Consider the following 25123-nt stretch of genomic DNA (forward strand, 5'->3'; position numbering starts at 1 on the left):
TCCGCGCACCGCGATGAAGAGTGGCCCCCGCTTGCCACAACTAGAGACAGCCCTTGCACAGAAACAAAGACCCAACACAGCCATAAATAAATTAAATAAATAAATAAATAAATAAAGCATGACACAAATTAAGCAATGTGAATACCATCAAGCTTTAAAAAAAAAGCATTCTGTGGTAGATGCGATAACTGTTCTCAGCTCTTCACTCCCTCTTCTGCCATGTTCCTTTGTAGTGCTGTAGAGACAGTGGCATTTACATCCTCACTCCATTTACTTTAGGATGAGACACATGACTTTATTCTGTCAACCAATGTGAGAAGTAACAGTGTGCCAGTTCCTGAAGTGAGACCTAAAGAGGTATCATGTATTTCCACTGTGGAAAGAGAACACCATGTAGCCTCTGCACAGCCACTGTACACTCATGAGATAATAAGAGTGAAAAAAACAAATAATATCTTAGTATTTGTCTGAAAATTGTTTTGATCTCAGGGACCCCATGCATCCATGGACTACACTTTGAGAAATACTAGAATAATGTACATTTCCTATAAGCAAGTACAGTCTTAGACAACCACAACACAATCGAATCAGGAAATTGACGTTAATATATTACCATCTATTCAAGTTTCAGACTCTATTCAAAATTTGCTAGTTTTCCCAATAATAATTTTTATGATGAAAGAATCTAGCTCAGGATCACATATCGCATTTAGTTGTAATGTCTCTTTAGTCTCCTTCCATCTGGAACAGTTCCTCTGACTTTCCTTGACAGTCATTACCTTGACACTTTTGAAGATTACAGGCCAGTGACTTTGTAGAATGTCCCAGAAATTAAGTTTATTTGATGTTTCTACCTGAGATCTAGGTTATGCATCTTTAGAAGGAAAATCCAGAGATGATTCTGTGTTTTTCTCATTTCACCCTATCAGGTGGGGCAAGATTTTGATTTGCTCTATTCCTTCTGATGTTCACCTTGATCATTTGATTAAGATAGTGCCTCTCAGACTTCTTAAATATAGAGTTATTCTTTCTCTCTTTGTAACTAGTAAGTATTTTGTGAGGAGGTGATTTGAAATTATTTAAATTTCCCATTCCTAATCAAACTTTTAAATCATCCATTTATTTATATATGTTTATGGGTTCATGTTTTCTTATTTTATTCAGTGGGTTATAATCCATTACTGTCATTATTTATTTTGTTTCTAAAATTGTCCTTAGTTTAACCAGCCCATTCACGCTGGCTTCCCTGTCATCTTGACATGCCTCTTCATTCTTTGAGCACTTCCTTGCTCTCTGGCACAAGGTTTTCCAGGCTCATCTTGTACTTTCTCTGCCCTGACCCTAATATCAGTCATTTCTCAATGGATCCCTGTTTCTTTTAGTGGAAAATACATTTAGAAGCTAAGTCTGGGCTTTACTTATTGCTATTGGGAGCTCAATTTCCCAGGCCCTCTCAATGGACAGAGTTAGGTATATATGTATGTAAATACACACATACACAAATATATATTTATATCTATATCTATCCATTTCTCTCTCTCTATCTTGAAAATATTGGTATCTCCAGTTACAAGCCAACATCACAAGGTTCACTCTACTTTTCTCCCTCTTCATATTTCTAACTCCCTCCTTAAAATGTGAGGAATCTGGCTCCTTACTGTAGTTGTTTATTTGATCACCCCTCTGTAAGTAAGCAGTCTCCCATATCTACTGCCACCTCCTCCCCACTCAGGCATCTTTCTCATCCTGAGATTTGATGCCCCATGTCTGTTTATCTGTGTAAACACCCTGCTCACCTTCCTGGGACTCTAACACCTTACGGCAGGACATCCCACAGGTGGACACCCTCCTTTCACTGATGGGGCTTTGACATGTTATGCCGGGCCACCCTATGCATGAACACTTTCCTCTTCTGGACATGGACACCTTCCTCACACTGTTTGGGTTTTGACACTCCTTGCTAGGCTACCCTTCTGCAGGGATATCCTCCTTTACTTTGCTAGTTTTCCAACTCCTTCTGCCAGGCCACTCCTCCCGCATGGATTTCCTCCTCACCCCACCCGGGCTCTGACTCTCCATACAGGGTCATTCCCCCGTGTGTACACCCCCTTCACCCTGCTTGGATGCCAGTGTACCATGCTGAGTTGCCCCTAAACATGGACACCACCATTACTTTGCTTGGGCTCTGATACCCAACTCCAGGCCGCCTCTCCACTGAAGATAAGGATGCCATCTCACTCTTCTCCATCGAGTGACTTGAGGAGTGAATTGCTCATGGACGGAAAGGGTAAGGGGAAAGAAAATGATCAACCACCTCATGGCTGAGCTCCTCTACTTACAGTATAGGTTGTTCTTTCAGAACTTTGATTATTTTCTCAATTTCTTTTAAATAATTTTGAATTTTAAGTTACAGCTTTCAAATTATTTGGGGCCACATTTATTTTTTGGTTTATTTTCATTAGCTTTTAAACATTCATTTTCTTCTCCTTTTCTTGAAATGTCTTTAAATAGGGTTGCAGCAAAATCCTTTTTTGTTCCCCATCTTTAATGAGAAGAATGTCCTAGACTATTCGGAAGAGGCTTCTGTGTGAGAGCAGGCATGAGCCACAGTAGCTTTCTTCATGGCTCAAAGACTTTCCCTTTGTTGTTATCATGAAGTATTGAGATAATATGGGTACTTCTCTGCTTGATTGAGAAAGCCTTCCTGCTGTTATCTTGTTCTTTGCCAGGGTTGCATGCACCTTGCCTTACAAAGTAGTGCTCTCATATTTGAACACTGTATTTTGTTATTATTACATTCAAGGTCTCCCTCCTCCGGTCCTCTGCCTTCCATGCCGCTCCCTCCTTCCCGTTACATGAAATATCTTTCTCCGTGAGATCTCTGATGTTTTCACCCTGTTCAATTTGGATTCTGCTTCTGAAAATTTTTCTTCAGAGTGAGTCTCTAGTTTACTGAAAGCATGTATTTATTGAATATTTCTGAGATTCTCAAGGGTTTAAGCCACTTCTAATTGTCTTTTTGTGGGATTTTTTTCAAGTTCTGCTGGTTATTCTCAGATTCTATTACTCAGCATCCTGCTAAGTACTGGGCCTTCTCATTTGAGGAATCGGAATCTGATGGCAATTTCTGGGACCCTTGGCTTGTAGGCTCCATCAATTTCCTTTTCTCTTCACCACTACCAGTTCTGGATCCTGCTGCTATCGCATGATTTGGCTATGCCCATGCATTTTCCAGGGCCATGGAGATTCCTTGATACCTGCTTTATTGAAGATATCACCTATAGTTGGGTTTTTTTGTTTGTTGTTGTTTGTTTGTTTTACTATCATATGCTCATTTTATTCTTTCACTATAATATGTATTGTTTTTATGAGGGGACTTGGGGAAATTAATTTTTAAAAACACTACATTACTGTCATGTTCTTGCCATCAGAAATACCAAGTGATCTTTTAAAAGTGTAAATCAAATCATGTCAACCCTACCCCTACCTTCATCTCAGACCTCATCTCCAATCATTCTACCCCCCTATGATGGTTAATTTTATGTGTCAACTTGAATGGTCCATGGGGTGCCCAGATATTTGGTCAAACATTATTCTAGGTGTTTCTGTGAGGGTGTTTGGGGATGAGGTTAAACTTTAAATAGGTAGACTAAGTAAAGCTGATTGCCCTCTCTAATGCATGGGCCTTATCCCATCCATTTGAGGCTTGAATAGAACCGAAAGGCTGATGTCGCCCTGAATGAGAGAATTTTTCCTGCTTGATAGTCTTTGAACTAGGAAATCAGCTTTTTTCCTGCCTTCATACTCAAACTAAAACATCATCTCTTCCTCTGTCTCAAGCCTACCAACCTTCGGATTAGAACTATACCATCAGCTCTCCTGGTTCTCAGGCCATAGGACTTGGACTGGAACTATACCTTTCTCTTTCTCTCTCTGTCTCTCACTCTGACTTGTACACCACTCTCTCACCACTCTGTTGCAGCAACACTGGCCTTCTTATGGTTCAGAATACCCTTGAGGAGATTTTCATATCTTCTTCTCTCTGTCTGCAATAATAATCCCTATCTCATTACTTCGTTTTATTTTTTTCACAGAACTTAACCATCATCAGAAATTATACTATTTTTGACTTGCCTACAGTTGTGTCCTTTGGTGGAATGTAAGCATCCTGAGGGTGGGACATTGCCTTTGGTACTGCTGAAACTTTGGCACCTAGGACAGTGCCTAGTGGACAGAGGTATTTTATACGTATTTGTGAAATGAATTCAGAATTTCTGCTAATATCAACATCAGCGCTAGAATCCCAAAGACATTTTTGATTTTCCAAAGAGGAATGCAATGACCCAATAAACAAAAGTTATGATCTATAATAAAAGAAGAAATTACTAGTTTTCCATAACTTGTTTTCATCTTAACATGAAATTTAGGGTTTTATTGTTATTCAGGTATTTATATAGGTGATAAATATCAGAGACAAAGATGGACAAAAAAAAATATTGAACTTCTTACTATTGGATACTTACTCTGACATTTCTTTGAAATGCAAATTATTCTTTGAATAACTATCAGATTGGAATGCACACATATTTAGTTCTGTGCCTTAGCATGAAATATCCACTTGTCAAAAGAGAAGTGTGAAATTAAATGAGACATGTTATGAAAAACAGTTTAATCTATATACTTTGCCTCAGTTTCATCTAAAGAAATAGTAAGAAAATGCAAAAATTCTTTTCAAAGTATATTTTTAAAAATATACAAGCATGTCAAACTAATAATCTTTACTGAGTGTCTAATATAATAAATTACTACCACCTTTCTTTGTGAAAATGAAACCCTCTAGATTAGAAATTGTTGCATTAATAGAAACACATATTTAATGTGTTCTATGCCACAGGCATTGTTCTAACTCCTTTACTTTTATTTTTTTCATTCAGCTTCACAACACTTTTAGTTATATACTATTACTATCATCATTTCCCTATTTCAGAATTCTTCCTTCCTTCTACATTATTTATGCATTACTATCATCTCATACCAACCTGCATATGCTGTAAAGTATTATAGGGGAGCCAAGTAGCCCAGGAAGAAAAAAGAGAAAATAAATTGGAACAGAACACCAGATTTTATTTTCTCTTAGTATTAGCTTACCTCCATGAAGCAGAAGAAACTCTTTTCATCCACTTTCCCCAAATTCCAGAAATAGTCATAAACAGGAGAAACATGTCTCTCCTCACAAAGAGCCTACTTGATTGTCCTTGAACCCTAGATTGTTCTTTTATCTTAATAGTAATATATTTTCCAGGCCAGTGGATATAGGAAATCTGATAGACCTTAGTTTGAATCTCAGCTTAACCACTTACTAGATGGGGAAACTTCAGAAGCTTAAGTTGTCTACATGTTAATTTTGACTTCTAAAAAATGGATATAATAGAGTATAAACTCTAGCCTTTAGAAAGAGTTCAAGGCTGCCTTGCCTTACGCTCCACCCATTCTTCTACCCCAAGAAGGATCTCTGTTGTGAGGGGAGGGAAAAATGGAGTTAGGAAGGACATAGTGTTGCTACATTAGAAAGGGATGGAGTTTTTATGGGAAGATAAAGTGCTTATAATAGTACGGGATGAATCAGATTGTTTCTCTTTTAGGCTGTTGTCTCTCGGACCTTTCTTCCTGTCAGTCTTGTTTCTTTCATCTCAGGATACCACTGTGTTAGGTCTAGTCAGGGGGATGTCTTCGTTTGGAAAAGCCAAACAGGAACCAGGGGGAGGTCTGGGGATATGTAAAGCCAGGAACGTATCTACTTCTATCAGCTCCAAGAAAGACAAGAGTATACAGACCTGGGACCAAACTTCAATTAAGAAAGCCAATTTGTCTGTAGCATTCTTTGAGCAAATATCTATTGAGACTTATTGTGGTAGCCAATTTGTTTACATATTCTGGCCAAATCTCTTTCTGTCAGAAAATCATGATTATTATTAATCATTTCACAGGATTGTTATGACGATCAGATGAGGGGATATAAATATTATCTCTAATTCAGTGCATAGTAAATAGCCCATACCAAATAAATGTTACTTGTTAATTTATAAAAACTTTGGTGTCTTGGGTTTATAATAATAACTAACTTTTTTAAAGCGTGAGTCAGCAAGTCAAGTTTGAATTTGTTGTTATTATCTACCACATTGGCTATATTTTACTTTTTCATAAGATTAGGTTATGGGCTTATCAGGTAATTTAACTTTTGATCATGGCAAATATTTAGCTGAATTTTTTTTTGAATTATGTTTTATTTATTTTTTTATACAGCAAGATCTCATTAGTTATCCATTTTATACATATTAGTGTATATATGTCAATCCCAATCTCCCAATTCATCATACCACCACCACCACCACCACCCCCTGCCACGTTCCCCTCTTGGTGTCCATAGGTTTGTTCTCTACATCTGTGTCTCAATTTCTGCCCTGCAACCCAGTTCATCTGTACCATTTTTCTAGGTTCCACATATATACGTTAATATACGATATTTGTTTTTCCCTTTCTGACTTACTTCACTCTGTATGACAGTCTCTAGATCCATCCATGTCTCTACAAATGACCCCATTTCGTTCCTTTTTAAGGCAGAGTAATATTCCATTGTATATATGTACTACATCTTCTTTATCCATTCGTCTGTCGATGGGCATTTAGGTTGCTTCCATATCCTGGCTGTTGTAAATAGTGCTGCAATGAACATTGGGGTGCATGTGTCTTTTTGAATTATGGTTTTCTTTGGGTATATGCCCAGTAGTGGGATTGCTGGGTCGTATGGTAATTCTATTTTTAGTTTTTTAAGGAACTCCATACTGTTCTCCATAGTGGCTGTATCAATTTACATTCCCACCAACAGTGCAAGAGGGTTCCCTTTTCTCCACACCCTCTCCAGCATTTGTTGTTTGTAGATTTTCTGATGATGCCCGTTCTAACTGGTGTGAGGTGATACCTCATTGTAGTTTTGATTTGCATTTCTCTAATAATTAGTGATGTTGAGCAGCTTTTCATGTGCTTCTTGGCCATCTGTATATCTTCTTTGGAGAAATGTCTATTTAGGTCTTCTGCCCATTTTTGGATTGGGTTTTTTTTTTTAATATTGAGCTACATGAGTTGTTTATATATTTTGGAGGTTAATCCTTTGTCCGTTGATTCGTTTGCAAATATTTTCTCCCATTCTGAGGGTTGTCTTTTCTTCTTGTTTGTAGTTTCCTTTGCTGTGCAAAAACTTTTAAGTTTCATTAGGTCCCATTTGTTTATTTTTGTTTTTATTTCCATTACTCTAGGAGGTGGATCAAAAAAGATCTTGCTGTGATTTATGTCAGAGTGTTCTTCCCATGTTTTTCTCTAAGAGTTTTATAGTGTCCAGTCTTACATTTAGGTCTCTAATCCATTTTGAGTTTATTTTTGTGTATGGTGCTAGGGAGCATTCTAATTTCATTCTTTTACATGTAGCTGTCCAGTTTTCCCAGCACCACTTATTGAAGAGACTGTCTTTTTTCCATTGTATATCCTTGCCTCCTTTGTCATAGATTAGCTGACCATAGGTGCATGGGTTTATTTCTGGGCTTTCTATCCTGTTCCATTGATCTATATTTCTGTTTTTGTGCCAGTACCATATTGTCTTGATTACTGTAGCTTTGTAGTGTAGTCTGAAGTCAGGGAGTCTGATTCCTCCAGCTCCGTTTTTTTCCCTCAAGACCGTTTTGGCTATTCAGGGTCTTTTGTGTCTCCATACAAATTTTAAGATTTTTTGTTCTAGTTCTGTAAAAAATGCCATTGGTAATTTGATAGGGATTGCATTGAATCTGTAGATTGCTTTGGGTAATATAGTCATTTTCACAATATTGATTCTTCCAATCCAAGAACATGGTATATCTCTCCATCTGTTTGTATCAGCTTTAATTTCTTTCATCAGTGTCTTATAGTTTTCTGCATACAGGTCTTTTGTCTCCCTAGGTAGGTTTATTCCTAGGTATTTTATTCTTTTTGTTACAATGGTAAATGGGAGTGTTTCCTTAATTTCTCTTTCATATTTTTCATCATTAGTGTATAGGAATGCAAGAGATTTCTGTGCATTAATTTTGTATCCTGCAACTTTACCAAATTCATTGATTTAGCTGAATATTAATTAAAGTGACCAATCAAAAAAGTAAACTGACTTCCTTTGCTAATTTCTTTGGCCAGGTTTTTACACAGTATGTCTTTAAAAGACAAATTAGGTCATTATAAAAAAGTATGGTTTATTTTAAATCTCAGCGAACGTTTATGTTTTATCTTAGAAAAAATTATAAAGAATAAAAATTATCATCTTTGGTTTCTTTTCTGCATTACATTTTCAAAGATCTAAAGAAATTGAAAAATAACTAATGCTATTTCATAGAAGAAAGAAAGATAGCTTTGTGTTAGTAGCTCAACATCAGTTTCTTGTAAAAGACACTCACTTTTTAGTGATATTGCATTGTGTGCCTATGTTTAAGCCTGAACAAATCCTTTTTCTCTAAATCATATAATCTGTATAGAATTAATCTTAATTTTATATTTGAAGTAACACTATCAGGATTATTAACCTTAAATTACTCCTAATTATACTTCTTTTCAAGATTTTTTTTCTGAATTTATTTGCTGGCAGAAGGGCAAAGGAATGTCATTATATATGATCTCGATTTACCTGCCTGATGTCCTACTGCGCAATGATTCATTTACTCCAAGAGTTTGAACGTGGGTGTCCCATTTTAAGAAAACCTGATTTTATCCAGTGTAAAATATACTCCCTGGGGACAAAGGAGAAAGGTGGGCAATTACTCAATTAATACCCAATTCATACCTTTGAAATGCACCCTAAAGTAATTCAGGAAGATCTGGTTCATACACACACACACACACACACACACAAATTCATTTTATACATGGCACTGTAGGCTCATGGGTATTTCATAAAGTGAGGATATCACTGTGTAGCAATAAATCAAATGTCTGGACTTTGCACAAGTTGTATCAGGGCTTTCAGAGTCCTTTATAAACAAGCATCCTGACCTTCTTTTTCCCTTTTGCAGATGATCTCTCTCAAGAGGAGGACAATGATCCCCCAAAAGAATATGATCCTGGGCAATTTGCAGGCCTTCTCCATGGATCCTCTCCAGCCTGTGAGTCCCCTGAAAATCCATTTCATCTCTATGGGAAAAGAGATGAACGTGAAGACGGAAAAGATGAAGTTAGTTTGACAAATAGTCCTTTGCCTTTCAAGCAGACTCCAATAGAAAATAACTCAGAACCTTTGGTAAAGAAAATTAAACCCAAAGTAGTCAGTAGAACAATTTTTCACAAAAAAAGCAACCAACTCGAAAACCATACCATTGTTGGCACAAGAACAACTAGGAGTGGATCCCGGCATGGGGACCAGTGGATTGTGAACACGGGGGGATTTGTGGAGAGAGCCTGTACCCTGGGAAGAATAAGGTCATTGCCAAAAGCCCTGATCGACATGCATTTATCAAAAAGTGTCTCTAAATCGGATTCTGATCTCATTGCCTACCCTTCAAATGAGAAAACATCAAGAGTTAACTGGACTGAATCTTCAACTGCTGATCGCAGTTCTAAAGGGACTTCTGAAAGAGCTCCATCCTTCACTTCCGAATGGGAAGAAGTAAGATTTGTTCTTATTATTCCTTATTTAAGGCTTTAGCATCAAGGGGGTTTTGGGGGAAGGATTTTCAGCTTTTTAAGTCTCTCAAAGAAAAAAAAATTAACAAACATACAGTTCCAAGTGGAAGGGAAAGGTTCTAGAGGTGTCACATGATAATTTCACAGTGAGTGGGAAAACAACACATGAGGGGAAATCTGTTGTTTCTATAGAAATTGATATCAAGCAGAAGTAATAACTAGCTATGAGGTACAAGAAAATGTTCACATTGTGTCCTACCAAGCATTGCAGCTGACAAATTGAGAAAAATCTTTGTATTTTTGTTGCTCCATATCATTTTGTTACTTGCTAAACTCTTTGTTAGCTCATCCCCCTTCTTTAAAGTATCTTATAGTTTCAGAAGAACTTTTATAATCTTAATGATAAACAGAATGGTCCTGGCCTTTCTCCAAGTACCATACAAAAAACACAAATTACTTAATATTTCCCTTTACAACTATTAGAGAGACATTAAAGTAAAATATGTTGCAGTCCAGTATCACCAATTTAAGCTCTACTTAAAGACAAAGTCTTTAATTTCATAGAATTACTTAGAAAGCAAGTGCCCTTGTAAGGTTATAAAATATCATCCTTTGTCCCTGAGGAGGACTACCTAATAAAGTAACGAAGTCTCTTGCTTTTTCTTGAATTTCTTCAAAGAATGGACTACACTCTTCCTTGGCATTTCATTCTAACATGTCACATTTTGTCTCTCAGAAGATTGTGCCAGTTGGATTAGGTTTTGAAGCACAATAGGTCACTATAGTATTCTGAGAACTAGAAATGGAAATGGTTCTGGTATTGACATTCTGAATTGAGCTGTTTGAGAAAATCACTTAATCTCTCTGCATCTGTTTCAGGGTGAACAAAATGGGACATTTAAGTAATGCTCATTGTCCTTTCTGAAACCTGCTGTCTTACTAAGGTTGCTAGGATGATGAGGAGAGGGATTAAACCGTAAATAGCTAAAGCTCTGACAGTCATATCTTCCTATAAATTCCATAGTAGTAGATTGATAGTTTATTCAGATCTATCCATTTCTTATATTTATCAACTCTGTGAATAACATCTGGAGATCCTTTTTGGAACAAGGCAGGATTAATTAACATTTAACTTACCTCTTAGCATCAAGTTGTTTCCATGCCTAGATTCTTGTGATTGCATGCTACAAATCAGCTTGTGGCTGGTTAAACCATTTAATAAGAACTTGGTTCCAATGGTCATGCTTCACTGGTCAGATGAGATGCATGCTCTCAGATAGAAGATGATGTATGCCTGAGAGGGTAGACATTGTCACGTGAATTTATCTTCAGCTCCTTCCCCATCTGAGTTTAAAGAATACACAATTTCTAACTTACTGACCCATGTAGGTCCAAACGAAGTTCATTTTAGGAAATACAAAGAAAAGGCAAGCTGATTTTGAAAGTTTAAGAAAGGGAAATATAATTTGTATTTCTAAAAGCATTTCAAAAGATGTCTGCCTCCCTTTAAACCTTTCTCTGTCGGTCTCTTAATTGTTGTATTGCAATGGTAATAATATCAAGAATATATGCTTCTGGAAAAGAAAAGCATATATGCTTCTGGCATTTGAAAGTATTTTAAAATGCAATGCTGTATGCTAAGTGAAATGAGTCAAACAGAGAAAGACAAATACTATATTATATCACATATATATGGAATCTAAAAAATGTAACAAACTAGTGACTATAACAAAAAAGAAGCAGACTCACAGATATAGAAATCAAACTAGTGGTGACCAGTGGCAGGGGATGGGGGGCAATATAGGGTGGGGGATTAAGAGGTACAAACTATAGGCTATAAGATAGGCTCAAGGATGTATTGTACAACGCAATAGCCAATATTTTGTAATCACTGTAAATGGAAACCTTTAAAATTTGTATAAAAAATAAAAATAAATTTAAAAATTTTAAATAAAAAATAAATAAAAGTGCAACACTAAAAGTGAATGTAATAATTCCTTTATATGGTTTTTGTTTCTCACAGATTGACAAAATAATGAGTTCCATAAATGTTGGAATTAACAGTGAACTTGAAGAAATTAATGGTGAGAACACAAGTAAGGAAACCTCTCCTCTATGTTGTAAGGAATAAATGTGCTCAAGAACTAGCTATAAAATGATAGGAGTCTATAGATAATTTCATGTTTTACCATAACAATAGTAGCTACAAATTATTTTTTTCCATTCATATCAAACAACTATAACCTCTAAACAACATCAATTATACTGATTTAGCAAATTGAGAGATTTTTCCCCATGTGCTATTTTACTATGCCAGTTAACATTAATGAAGTTCCAACTTTATGTAGAGCTAAGTATGAAGCAATTCAAAGTGTTATAGAACATGGTAACAACACACTACTATTTCTCGTTCCGTGAAACGTCCCATTCATCCTGGCCAAAGTGATTAACAACTTCTCCTAAATTGTAAGCTCCAGTACGGCAAGAACTATGTGTTATTCATCTTCTTGTATCCCAGAATACCTGGCAGAGTGTCTCACAAATAGTCGGTTCTGCAATCATCCTTACAAAGTATTGTTTTCTTCCCTATAATTAAAGCTCAAGTGTGGAAGGTCATTTAAAACTTTAAGTTAGTAGTGATAGTTGATGTTTCTGTAGAGATGATAAGATTAAGGTCTGCAGGAGAGAAGCCTAAATATATCATAGGGTAAACAGTTACAGTCCTTGCGGCCCTTTGATAGTCACCAGAGTCTTTTAAACAGCACTCCAAGTGACTGCTAAGCACAGGAAAGTTGGAGAAGTGCTCTCTTCTGGTGCACTGGGCATGGGTAGACAAGAAGTGACATTGAAATCTGGGGTTGCAGTCAGTGAAGGGAATATTCAGGTCTAAATGATACCCTTGCAGGAGCACCTCACTCCTTGCTCCTATGCTGGGACAAGTATGAACTTAAATTGTTCTAATATGGCTGGGCTCCATGTTAATTAAGTGATAATTTCTTAAAAGACTAGACAGTTTTTTTTTCTAAAACACGTGTTTGTTTTAGATTTTAAAAACTGAAAAGTTATGAAAAAAAGTACCAAAATTGTGTGCATTTGTTCAGTGACAAGCTTGATGGCATGTATAGCTAGCTCTCTCACACAGAAATGCTGATAAACATTGAGGACTTTTCCAGTATCCAGAGAACTAGCCTAAGAATGTATGTTGCCATATAGTTCTTTCAGATATGCTTACAGAATAATTTCAAGAAAGCTGTAGTAATGCAGATTTTTGACTGATGTGAAGGTAAGAATGTATTTTCTTATCATAGTAAGTTCCCTGTTACTGAGAATATTCAAGCAGAGATTTAATGCTTCTCTGTTGGAAGACTTAGGTGACATTGAACAGTCTAATGTAAAATTCTTCAGATAGTACCATAGAATTGTGAAAATATCATAAACTTGATTATAATGAAAATAAGTGCAAATGTTAAAATTGCCACTCAGGCAAAATTGCCTTTGAAGGGCATTTTAATAATAAATAAATCCACAGGTTATTTTCCCTTAAATTACCCTCGTTTCACCTCTCAGATCACCATCCTACCCACTGCCTTTATTTACTATTTTTCTACAGTGATAATGAAAATGAAGAGACTCAGTCCCCAAAGCAACATTACTATTAACAAAGACTGGTTCTGTATGCGCCTTAATTTTCACTTCTTAATTACACACTAGTTATGCACTAAGTGATTGACCATAACATGTGGCATTCCAATTGACCATTAGGCCATTTGTGAATTACAGCTTTAGTGGTGCAGGCTTTTCCCTATCGAGACTAGACAGAACTGCAGAAGTGATAGACAACCCCGTGAAGATGACATTCCACAAATAATGTATTGGGTACTGAGTGTGGCCAGGAAATCACATGGTGGAATAAAAAGTCAGACAGACGTGAATTCAAATATCAGTCCTGCTATTTACTAGCTGCTTGATCTTCGGCAACTCACTCAGTTTCCCCATCAACAGAAATGGAGATATTAATGTTGGATCGTTGTAGAGACATATACAATGGCATATAAGTAGAGTCTGATACATGTAGACATGTATTAAATTTTAGCCCTATCATGAGGGAGATGCTGTTTTAGACAGTGTGGGCATATCAAGGTAAACACACATCAGCCCTTCTTTTAAGAACTTTACAATGTCAGCTAGTCTCACAGCCTTCATGTTAAATTTGCTGTATTCCCTGCAATTGTGGCGTGTCAGTTAGAGTGCAGGTCATAACAAGCCCAACAGTCAGATGGTACCAGAGAAGAGTAATTAGTAAAAGAGAGCATAAAACTCCAGGCTACCCCGGCAAGGAGAAGAGAATAATCTAGATGATTGTTTGTTTGTTTTGGCTGCGTTGGGTCTTCGTTGCTGTGCACCGGCTTTCTCTAGTTGTGGTGAGCAGGAGCTACTCTTCGTTGCGGTGTGGTGGCTTCTCTTGTTGTGGAGCGCGGGCTCTAGGCACGTGGGCTTCAGTAGTTGTGGCACACGGGCTCAGTAGTTGTGTCTCACAGGCTCTAGAGCACAGGCTCAGTAGTTGTGGCGCACAGGATTAGTTGCTCCGCGGCATGTGGGATCTTCTCAGACCAGGGATCAAACCCATGTACCCTGCATTGGCAGGTGGATTCTTAACCACTGTGCCACCAAGGAAGTCCCTTTAGAATGTGTTGATTTAAATGTTCTAAATTATTTTTACGAAATATGAGTATTCTCTTTTTGCTTGACAATGAGGAAGAGATGTGCAATAAAATCAATGGGAAGTAAATTTAGAGTGAGCAAGAGGCAATGGTACTTTACCTAGTATTGTGTTGTCAGCATCTAGAATTTTGTTTTGGAAGGCCACTGAGCCAAGCACTATGACTGGCTTCATCACAGATGCATAGTTTTATGAGCATTTATGATGTTTGTTGCTAAAAACCTCAGAAGGTGATTGGGAGACTAAAATCATAAGCAGTGGAGATACATGATGGATCAAGGATCAGCATTAAGTTTTCCATGCTCTTGCCCCTTATGTTTCGTTGTTTTTGCTTGCCCTCCTCCCGCCCCACTTGCATTTGCAATTTCAGGTATTTTTGTAAACAAAATATTTATTGGACCAGGAAGGGAGTTGGAACTCTTCCATCTTCATTCCTAAAAATATGAACCAGCTCAAAGTTTGAGCAGTCTCTATGAATCGTATAACTAGTTTCACCCATAGAAATCATTTTTCTCTCTTTTAAAAAATTTCCTCAGCAATTATACAGTAGTTTGAAGCTTATCTGGCAGCCCCAACTCTCCAGGACTAAGATAGAAATAAAAGTAAATAACATTTACTGAATTTATTTTAGGTCAATCCCTTAGGTTCTCACTCAGACTAATATTAATGGATGGTTTTCACAAACATCACGTCTGGTTTCCCACTTGAAATCAGACTTAAATGCCAAACAAATTGGCATTGGCAGTAGGATTCAGTTATATCAGTACCTCATATTATGTAGAACATCCTGCTCTTTGGTGATGCTATATATGTGATATGATAATACATTCTATGTCATCATGTACACCCATGTATAGGATTTTTTCAGAGAACAGATTTTAAGGTGAGATAGATTTGGCTTCAGATCCCAATGTTGCACCTCAGTGGCTTTGTGACCTCTTTGATCTCAATTTCTTCCCCTATAAATTCAGAGTTTTAACAACCACCTCATAAGACTCCTGCAAGGTTAAATTATACGATTGTACTACTGTAGCCTAAAACATAGCAGGTGATCAATAAATATAAATTCTCTTACCTTCTTATCCAGGTATGCATGACTTGCCTTTCTAATTAGAGTGTACACCACACAGGAAGATACTTGGGAAATCTTTCTTTTTGATCAGTAAAAACTGTAGTTAAAATATAACTATTCATATTCTAAGTTTTTTTCATGTGGAGTCATTCTTGAAGTTTTATTTCTTAACCATTGTCTTTGTATCACGAGGAAGTACTTTCACGTTAGGAAATTTACCATATTCATTGGAACTACTTCATGTTGTCACACTTTCCAAGAATCAAGTTGATGATCTTCTTGATGAGATTGAGGATCACTTAAGTAAAGTGGAGGCAATAATTGGCTCCACAGGATCTGCTTATTGTTACACAACAGCAAATATGCAAAGTAACCAAGTGCCCAGACTTTACAGTCCAGGGGTGGCTGATAATCTTATAAACACCCTCCTATTTCTAAACTGGCCTCACTCATCTCCTGCTACAAGGACTTTAGGTATATGGACTATATTAGATTGATCTCAGGTACCTGAATATAAAAAATAGTATTTAGTTGAGGTATTTTTTGAGGCTGGGATTTTTGTCCTTATACTTAAGGTTGAGTTGTATTCAAAGAGAAATATTCTAGAGTCTTATCTTTTAAAAATCTACTTTTGCCAATGTATGAAGTTCATCTAAATTTTAATTATAAATGATTTGTAAAGGATTTTACCATAGAGTACACTGTCTATATTGGATAGATAATGCAACTCTTAAGTTATTTGCTGGAGAATACATAGCTCTGAAAGCAGCAGTTAACAATAATCCACAGCCCTGCTTTCTCAGCTTTTGCTTCTCTTCCTCCAAGAGTCTGAGGGTCAGGTTACAGTGCAGGGTTCCTTATAGCCATAGACACCTTCCATGGAGAGTTTCTAGGAATTTAGGGACTCGCTAAGGCAGAGTAAGTGTTCTCTCCTCCTGAGCTAAGCTCCACCTTCTCCCTGGTCTACAGGAACAGAGAGAGCTCATATGACCCTTTTCCCAAAGAGGGTCTATTTCTAAGTGGCTACGGCAGACATCTCCACAGCCCCAGAAGCGGCTTCTCCCTGATGTTTTGGTTGCTTCCAGGCCCCTGATATTTACTCACACAGTTTAGATCTGCATCCGGAGGTTCTTTGCCATCAATGCAGCTGATAGCTGTCCTCCTGCTAAGGCTGCTGATGAGAATATCATTCCTCAAACTCTAGGAGAACACTTTTTAAAAAAATGTATTTACAATTTCCTAGAGTTGCCCTATTAGAGAAATGACAAAGAGGAAAGAAGCTGAATTGTAATCCATTCTTACTGTGTGCCAGATGCTGCGCAGTTTACTCCTGTGAGCATTCAGTTCTCCAAATAACTCGGTGAGGTATTATCATACCCATTTTATAGATGAAGAAAGGCTAAGAAAGGGTAACTTGTCAAAGTCAACTGCTTCAAACCTAGGTTTGTTTCTTCCAGAAGTTCATACTCCTTTCAATAAAATATGCTACTATAAAGAACAACAGAAGCCAGCCCTTTGCTTCTTTCTCTTTAGCGCAATTCATAAGCATATGCACTATGGGGAGCCAACTGAGGTGTTTACATGTAAAACCAACCACTTTCTCTTAGCAAAGCCTAACTATTGGTATGGAAGACTTTAGCTTAAACCCCAAAGACCTCCCAAAGCACAGGCCACATGGTCATATATTTAAATGAATCACAAACCTGAATATCTCCTACCTCCCAAAAGTGAATGCATATGCTAATAATGACTTGGGTTTCACTTTTTTTCAGAGGAAGAATTTTCCTTGCCTCCAGTAATATTTTTTCCATGAACTGTTAAATGGCACATAAAAGCCTCTCTGTGAAATGCTTTGCAACAGGCATAACTTATTTTTTATTTTTATTTCTTTTTACAGCACTATTTTTAATAGAACCAACTGGGGAAGATGGGTAGTGGCATACGTTAGCATACAGGCGCACTATTTTGTCTAAATCAAGAGAGGATTAATTTTTATTATTATTTTATGTAACACTTCACTGAGTAACTTAGTTTTTTTTTCAGATAGATTAAATCTAAGAAACTCCTTAATAATAGAATAACCATGTAACAGTGTGAAGTACAGTAATCATTAGGCTAGCATGAGTTAACTAATCTTTATCAAGAGATAGTGTTTAATCAACCAAACAATTGTGTCCTTAGCACAATAGACACTAAAATTTATTTAACATCTTTTATTCCAAATAGTCATTAAAAACTAAAATAACCTACATAATAAAGATTTTGATCACTAAAAAATGGCTGAGATTCTCTGGTTTTGAAATTACAAGTAATATTCATATGTGAAATTTGGTTTCTCTTAAGTATGAAATAGTTGGGTGTTATTCTGTGGCCTAATATTTGCCTATGATGTATCAATAGTTAGAACTGGTACACTGTTTTCAATTCAACGAAATATTTAACCTTCTAGAAGAGGCCTAGAGAGGTGAGCAAGTGCCATCTTCTACTGTAGTTATACCGAAATACTTTCCATAACATCTTTCATATATGATCAATCAACATCTGCTCACTACTTCCAGAGACAATATATTCTATCACTGGGAAGCTCAAATTGTTAAAAACTCATTTTTTCAAGTCCCTTCTATCCATTTTTCTCTTAAAAAAATTTCCAGTGAAACAAAGGATGGATAATGGCCCATTATTTCTAATATATTATGAGTATCTTCAGGATATGGCTGATATTTTTGATAGACCATGCCCCCTTGCCCATTCACCATTAAGCTGAAAAACAGTGCAAAGAGTCTCCTTTATAGACACTTTAAAAATACTAGTTGCATGACTTCTATATAAATGTCAGTGCATTTTACAAAGTCCACCATTAACAACCTCATACTTGTAAGAGAGTCGGAAGTAAAAATAATTGGGAGTAATTTGAAATATAGACAACAGACCTTCATAAGTTATGGATCATCATAATGATTACTTTTAGATACAAATTTGTTTTCCCAAAATACAATGAAGAATGAAGTGATAAACGTGGGTCACTTACCCATGAGAAAAACTTCATAGCTTATACTGGTTGTTTCTGTGATACACTATTCTGGTAACAAAGGGCTTCTCATCTACTAGTATTTTTGATACTTAAGTATAAACTTCTAGAGAGTTATATAAATTTAAGAACAGTGGTACCCAGCAATATTACTTTTACGAATGTATCCTAAGGAAACAACAGGACAAGAGCAAAATATGTGTATATAAAGATGTTCATATCAGCATTGTTTATGATCATTTAAGAAATAGAATCAAACCAAATCACCATTAATAGAAAATTTGTAAAATGAGTTACTGTAATTCCTTATGATGAAATGTTAAATAGCTAATTAAAAATGACATTGTATCTATATTTACTACCATGGAAATATAGCCATAATATACTACTAAGTGAAAAAAGTAGATAACCAAGTAAATTATATCCCATTTTTTAATACACATGCATGAAAAAGATCTAGAAGGACATATGCAAAAAAATAAACTGTGAATATCACTGGGTGAGATTATCAGCGATTTTTATTTTCTGCTCTCCTAAATTTTCTGAAATTTTTAGAGTGAGTGTACATTACTTTTATTTTCATTGTCTACATCATTCACTAGAAGAAAGTATATGCCAATTTAGTAAATAAATAAAATGGTAAACAAATTGCAACTTATGCAGAGTCACAGATATGCAAACACATATACATAAACACTTATATGTGAAACGTATAAATGTTATAGCCATCAGTGGTGATTAAATTTTGCCAAGTGAACACCTTATTGAATACGTGATTAAGTCTTTTTATTAGTTCTAAGTTAAAATAGGTGTGTTTCAGTGGTTGCAGAAAGGGGATTCATTTGATTTATTTTTAGTTTTTGTTACTGCAAAAACTATTTTTAAATAACTACACAAATTTTTAATATATCCATAACCCAACCCCGATCAAATGATTTTTTTTCTTTTGTCCATGTCCTGGTCTGTGTACATATTCTAGTGACCTTCTAGCGTTTGTCAATGTGCACAGTCAATTTTTATGTATTAATAATTTTATAGATGGAATTTTGCCATCTTCATTTTCATGTTACCATTTCACAAAACTCTGTTTTCTTACTTTTTTTTCTTACCCCCTTGCTTTATCACTCCTATGAATATCCAATGTAAACATGGAGTATATACTTGTACTTTTCTTCAGTTTCATGCAATTACAAACAGAAAGATGATAGATAGATAGATAGATAGATAGATAGATAGATAATAGACAGGTAGATGTTGCTTATGTTTTAAAAATATGAAATCATGCTATATACATTTCTCTGCAGCTTCTTCTCATTTACCAATAATCATGGCTTTACCTTATTTTTATAATCAGTAAATAATCTGTGAAACAAAATTGCATTTTGAGGGTGAAGTTCACCCTCAGTGAGGAAGAGAGCTCTAATCTGATTACTACTGCCACCACTGAACTAACTTGCTGTGTGACTTGGAAAATAACACCTCACAATGGACCTCAGTTTCTTAATTTGAAAATAAATGGTAGGACTATATCTTTTCTAACTCTATGATTCTATGACTCATACTTTTATCTTTTGTTTTATGGGTTATTCTTTGGCAGAGTGTCCTTCTTTAAAGCTTTCCACTTAATTTCTTAAGGACAAATGATCAATAAATCTCAATTATCTGTATTTCAACTAGATTCTTCTAGGAATATTGCCAGATCCTCATTTTACATTGCTTTTAAAGTACATTAATGTAATAAATGCATATTTTAATTGATAGAGGTGTGTAAGATATTTAAGTTCTTTGTTTTCATATGCAAAAGTGACTTTCTCTGAAGCATCTCAGCTCTTTTAATAAACCTTATCGAGGAGCTTCAAGATGGTGGAAGAGTAAGACATGGAGATCACCTTCCTCCCCACAAATACATCAGAAATACATCTACATGTGGAACAACCCCTACAGAACACCTACTGAACACTGGCAGGAGACCTCGGACTTCCCAAAAGGCAAGAAACGCCCCACGTACCTGGGTAGGGCAAAAGAAAAAAGAAAAAACAGAGACAAAAGAATAGAGATGGGGGGCTTCCCTGGTGGCGCAGCAGTTGAGAGTCTGCCTGCCAATGCAGGGGACACCGGTTCGAGCCCTGGTCTGGGAAGATCCCACATGCCGCGGAGCAACTAGGCCCGTGAGCCACAACTACTGAGCCCGCACGTCTGGAGCTTGTGTTCCGCCACAAGAGAGGCCGCGACAGTGAGAGGCCCGCGCACCGCGATGAAGAGTGGCCCCCGCTCGCTGCAACTAGAGGAAGCCCTCGCATAGAAAACGAAGACCCAACACAGCCAAAAATAAATAAATAAAATAAATAAATAAAAAGTTAAAAAAAAAAGAATAGAGACAGACCTGCACCAGTGGGAGGGAGCTGTGAAGGAGGAAAGGTTTCCACACACTAGGACGCCCCTTCGCGGGCAGAGACTGCGGGTGGCAGAGGGGGGAAGCTTCGGAGCCACGGAGGAGAGCACAGCAACAGGGGTGCAGTGGACAAAGCGGAGAGATTCCTGCACGGAGGATGGATGCCGACCAGCGCTCACCAGCCCGAGAGGCTTGTCTGCTCACCCGCCAGGGCGGGCGGGGGCTGGGAGCTGAGGCTCAGGCTTCGGAGGTCGGATCCCAGGGAGAGGACTGGGGTTGGCTGCATGAACACAGCCTAACGGGGCTAGTGCGCCACAGTTAGCCAGGAGGGAGGCCGGGAAAAAGTCTGGACCTGCCGCAGAGGCAAGAGACTTCTTCTTGCCTCTTTGTTTCCTGGGGCGCGAGGAGAGGGAATTAAGAGCGCCGCTTAAAGAGGCTCCAGAGACGGGCGTGAGCCGCGGCTATCAGCGTGGACACCAGAGATGGGCAAGAAACACTAAGGCTGCTGCTGTAGCCACCAAGACGCCTGTGTGCAAGCAGAGGTCACTGTCCACACCTCCCCTCCTGGGAGCCTTTGCAGCCCGCCACTGCCAGGGTCCCGTGATCCAGGGACGACTTCCTGGGGAGAATGCACGGCACGCCTCAGGCTGGTGCAAGGTCATGCTGGCCTCTGCTGCCGCAGGCTCGCCACACATTCCGTACCCTTCCCTCCCCCGGCCTGAGTGAGCCAGAGCCCCCTAATCAGCTGCTACTTTAACCCCGTCCTGTCTCGGCGGGGAACAGACACCCTCATGTGACTTGCACGCAGAAGTGAGGCCAACTCCAAAGCTGAACCCTGGGAGCTGTGCCAACAAGGAAGAGAAAGGGAAATCTCTCCCAGCAGCCTCAGGAGCAGTGGATTAAACCTCCACAATCAACTTGATGTACCCTGCATCTGTGGAATACCTGAATAGACAACGAACCATCCCGAATTGAGGCGGTGGACTTTGAGAGCAACGATATATATATTTTTTTCCTTCTCCTATTTTTGTGAGTGTGTATGTCTATACTTATGTGTGTGATTTTGTCTGTATACCTTTGCTTTTACCATTTCATTTGTCCTAGGGTTCTGTCTGTCCTTTTTTTTTGTTTTGTTTTGTAGTATAGTTTTTAGCGCTTGTTATCATTGGTAGATTTGTTTTTTGGTTTGGTTGCCCTCTTTCTTTCTTTCTTTTTTTAAATTACTTTTAAAATTTTTTAATTTTTAATTATTTATTATTTTAATAACTTTATTTTATTTTATTTTATATTCTTCTTTCTTTTTTTCTCCCTTTTATTCTGAGACTTGTGGATGACAGGCTCTTGGTGCTCTGGACGGTCATCAGGCCTGTGCCTCTGAGGTGGGAGAGCCGAGTTCAGGACATTGGTCCACCAGAGACCTCCCAGCTCCATGTAATATCAAATGGCGAAAATCTCCTAGAGATCTCCATCTCAACGCTAAGACCCAGCTCCACTCAATGACCAGCAAGCTACAGTGCTGGACACCCTATGCCAAACAACTAGGAAGACAGGAGCACAGCCTCACCCATTAGCAGAGAGGCTGCCTAAAATCATAATAAGGCCACAGACACCCCAAAACACAACACCAGACGTGGACCTGCCCACCAGAAAGACAAGATCCAGCCTCATCCACCAGAACACAGGCACTACTTCCCTCCATCAGGAAGCCTATACAACCCACTGAACCAAACTTAGCTACTGGGGGCAGACACCAAAAACAACGGGAACTACGAACCTGCAGCCTGTGAAAAGGAGACCCCAAACACAGTAAGTGAAGCAAAATGAGAAGACAGAGAAACACACAGCAGATGAAGGAGCAAGGTAAAAACCCACCAGACCACACAAATGAAGAGGAAATAGGCAGTCTACCTGAAAAAGAATTCAGAATAACGATAGTAAAGATGATCCAAAATCTTGGAAATAGAATGGAGAAAATACAAGAAACATTTAACAAGGACCTAGAAGAACTAAAGAGCAAACAAAAAATGAAGAACAACATAATACATGAAATTGAAAATTCTCTAGAAGGAATCAATAGCAGAATAACTGAGGCACAAGACGAATAAGTGACCTGGAAGATAAAATAGTGGAAATAACTACCACAGAGCAGAATAAAGAAAAAAGAATGAAAAGAATTGAGGACAGTCTCAGGGACCTCTGGGACAACATTAAACACACCAACATTTGAATTATAGGGATCCCAGAAGAAGAAGAGAAAAAGAAAGGGACTGAGAAAATATTTGAAGAGATTATAGTTGAAAACTTCCATAATATGTGAAAGGAAATAGTTAATCAACTTCAGGAAGTGCAGAGAGTCCCATAAAGGATAAATCCAAGGAGAAGCATGCCAAGACACATACTAATCAAACTATCAAAACTTAAATACAAAGAAAAAATATTAAAAGCAGCAAGGGAAAAACAACAAATAACACACAAGGGAAGCCCCATATGGTTAACAGCTGATCTTTCAGCAGAAACTCTGCAAGCCAGAAGGGAGTTCCAGGATATATTTAAAGTGATGAAGGAGAAAAACCTACAACCAAGATTACTCTACCCAGCAAGGATCTCATTCACATTTGACGGAGAAATTAAAACCTTTACAGACAAGCAAAAGCTAAGAGAATTCAGCACCACCAAACCAGCTTTACAACAAATGCTAAAGGAACTCGTCTAGGCAGGAAACACAAGAGAAGGAAAAGACCTACAATAAGAAACCCAAAACAATTAAGAAAATTGTAGTAGGAACATACATATCAATAACTACCTCAAGTGTAAATGGATTAAATGCTCCAACCAGAAGACATAGACTGCCTGAATGGATACAAAAACAAGACCCGTATATATGCTGTCTACAAGAGACCCACTTCAGACCTAGGGACACATACAGACTGAAAGTGAGGGGATGGAAAAAGATATTCCATGCAAATGGAAATCAAAAGAAAGCTGGAGTAGCAATTCTCATATCAGACAAAATAGACTTTAAAATAAAGACTATTACAAGAGACAAAGAAGGACACTACATAAAGATCAAGGGATCAATCCAAGAAGAAGATATAACAATTGTAAATATCTGTGCACCCAACATAGGAACACCTCAATACATAAGGCAACTACTAACAACCATAAAAGGGGAAATCGACAGTAACACAATCATAGTAGGGGCCTTTAACATCCCACTTTCACCAATGGACAGATCATCCAAATGAAAATAAATAAGGAAACACATGCTTTAAATGATACATTGAACAAGATGGACTTAATTGATACTTATAGGACATTCCATCCAAAAACAACAGAATACACTTTCTTTTCAAGTGCTCATAGAACATTCTCCAGGATAGATCATACCTTGGGTCACAAATCAAGCCTTGGTAAATTTAAGAAAATTGAAATCATATCAAGTATCTTTTCCGACCACAACGCTATGAGACTGGATATCAATTACAGGAAGAAATCTGAGAAAAAATACAAACACATGGGGGCTAAACAATACACTACTTAATAACGAAGAGATCACTGAAGAAATCAAAGAGGAAATCAAAAGATACCTAGAAACAAATGACAATGAAAACACGACGACCCAAAACCTATGGGATGCAGCAAAAGCAGTTCTAAGAGGGAAGTTTATAGCAATACAATCCTACCACAAGAAACAAGAAACATCTCAAATAAACAACCTAACCTTACACCTAAAGCAATTAGTGAAAGAACAAGAAAAACCCAAGGTTAGCAGAAGGAAAGAAATCATAAAGATCAGATCAGAAATAAAGGAAAAAGAAATGAAGGAAACAATAGCAAAGATCAATAAAACTAAAAGCTTGTTGTTTGCGAAGATAAACAAAATTGATAAACCATTAGCCAGACTCATCAAGAAAAAAAGGGAGAAGACTCAAATCAATAGAATTAGAAATGAAAAAGGAGAAGTAACAACTGACACTGCAGTAATACAAAGGATCATGAGAGATTGCTACCAGCAACTATATGCCATTAAAATGGCCAACCTGGAAGAAATGGACAAAATCTTAGAAAAGCACAACCTTCTGAGACTGAACCAGGAAGAAATAGAAAATATAAACAAACCAATCACAATCACTGAAATTGAAACTGTGATTAAAAATCCTCCAACAAACAAAAGCCCAGAATCAGACGGCTTCACAGGCAAATTCTGTCAAACATTTAGAG

General features: G+C 37.4%; 1 protein-coding gene across 5 annotated transcripts in view; it reads left to right on the forward strand.

Moving 5' to 3' along the window:
• ANKS1B (ankyrin repeat and sterile alpha motif domain containing 1B) overlaps positions 1 to 25123 on the forward strand; it is a 1182139-nt gene that overhangs the window by 688985 nt on the left and 468031 nt on the right. For 4 of the 5 annotated variants that reach the window (XM_061206227.1, XM_061206228.1, XM_061206229.1 and 1 more), the window contains exons 13-14: positions 9084 to 9673; positions 11714 to 11786. In XM_061206227.1, coding sequence (XP_061062210.1) covers positions 9084 to 9673; positions 11714 to 11786 — 663 coding nt within the window. The remainder of the gene's footprint in view (positions 1 to 9083; positions 9674 to 11713; positions 11787 to 25123) is intronic. The other variant, XM_061206231.1, reaches the window with a different exon arrangement.

The sequence above is a fragment of the Eubalaena glacialis genome, chromosome 11, assembly GCF_028564815.1.
Source record: "Eubalaena glacialis isolate mEubGla1 chromosome 11, mEubGla1.1.hap2.+ XY, whole genome shotgun sequence".
Classification (NCBI taxonomy): domain Eukaryota; kingdom Metazoa; phylum Chordata; class Mammalia; order Artiodactyla; family Balaenidae; genus Eubalaena; species Eubalaena glacialis.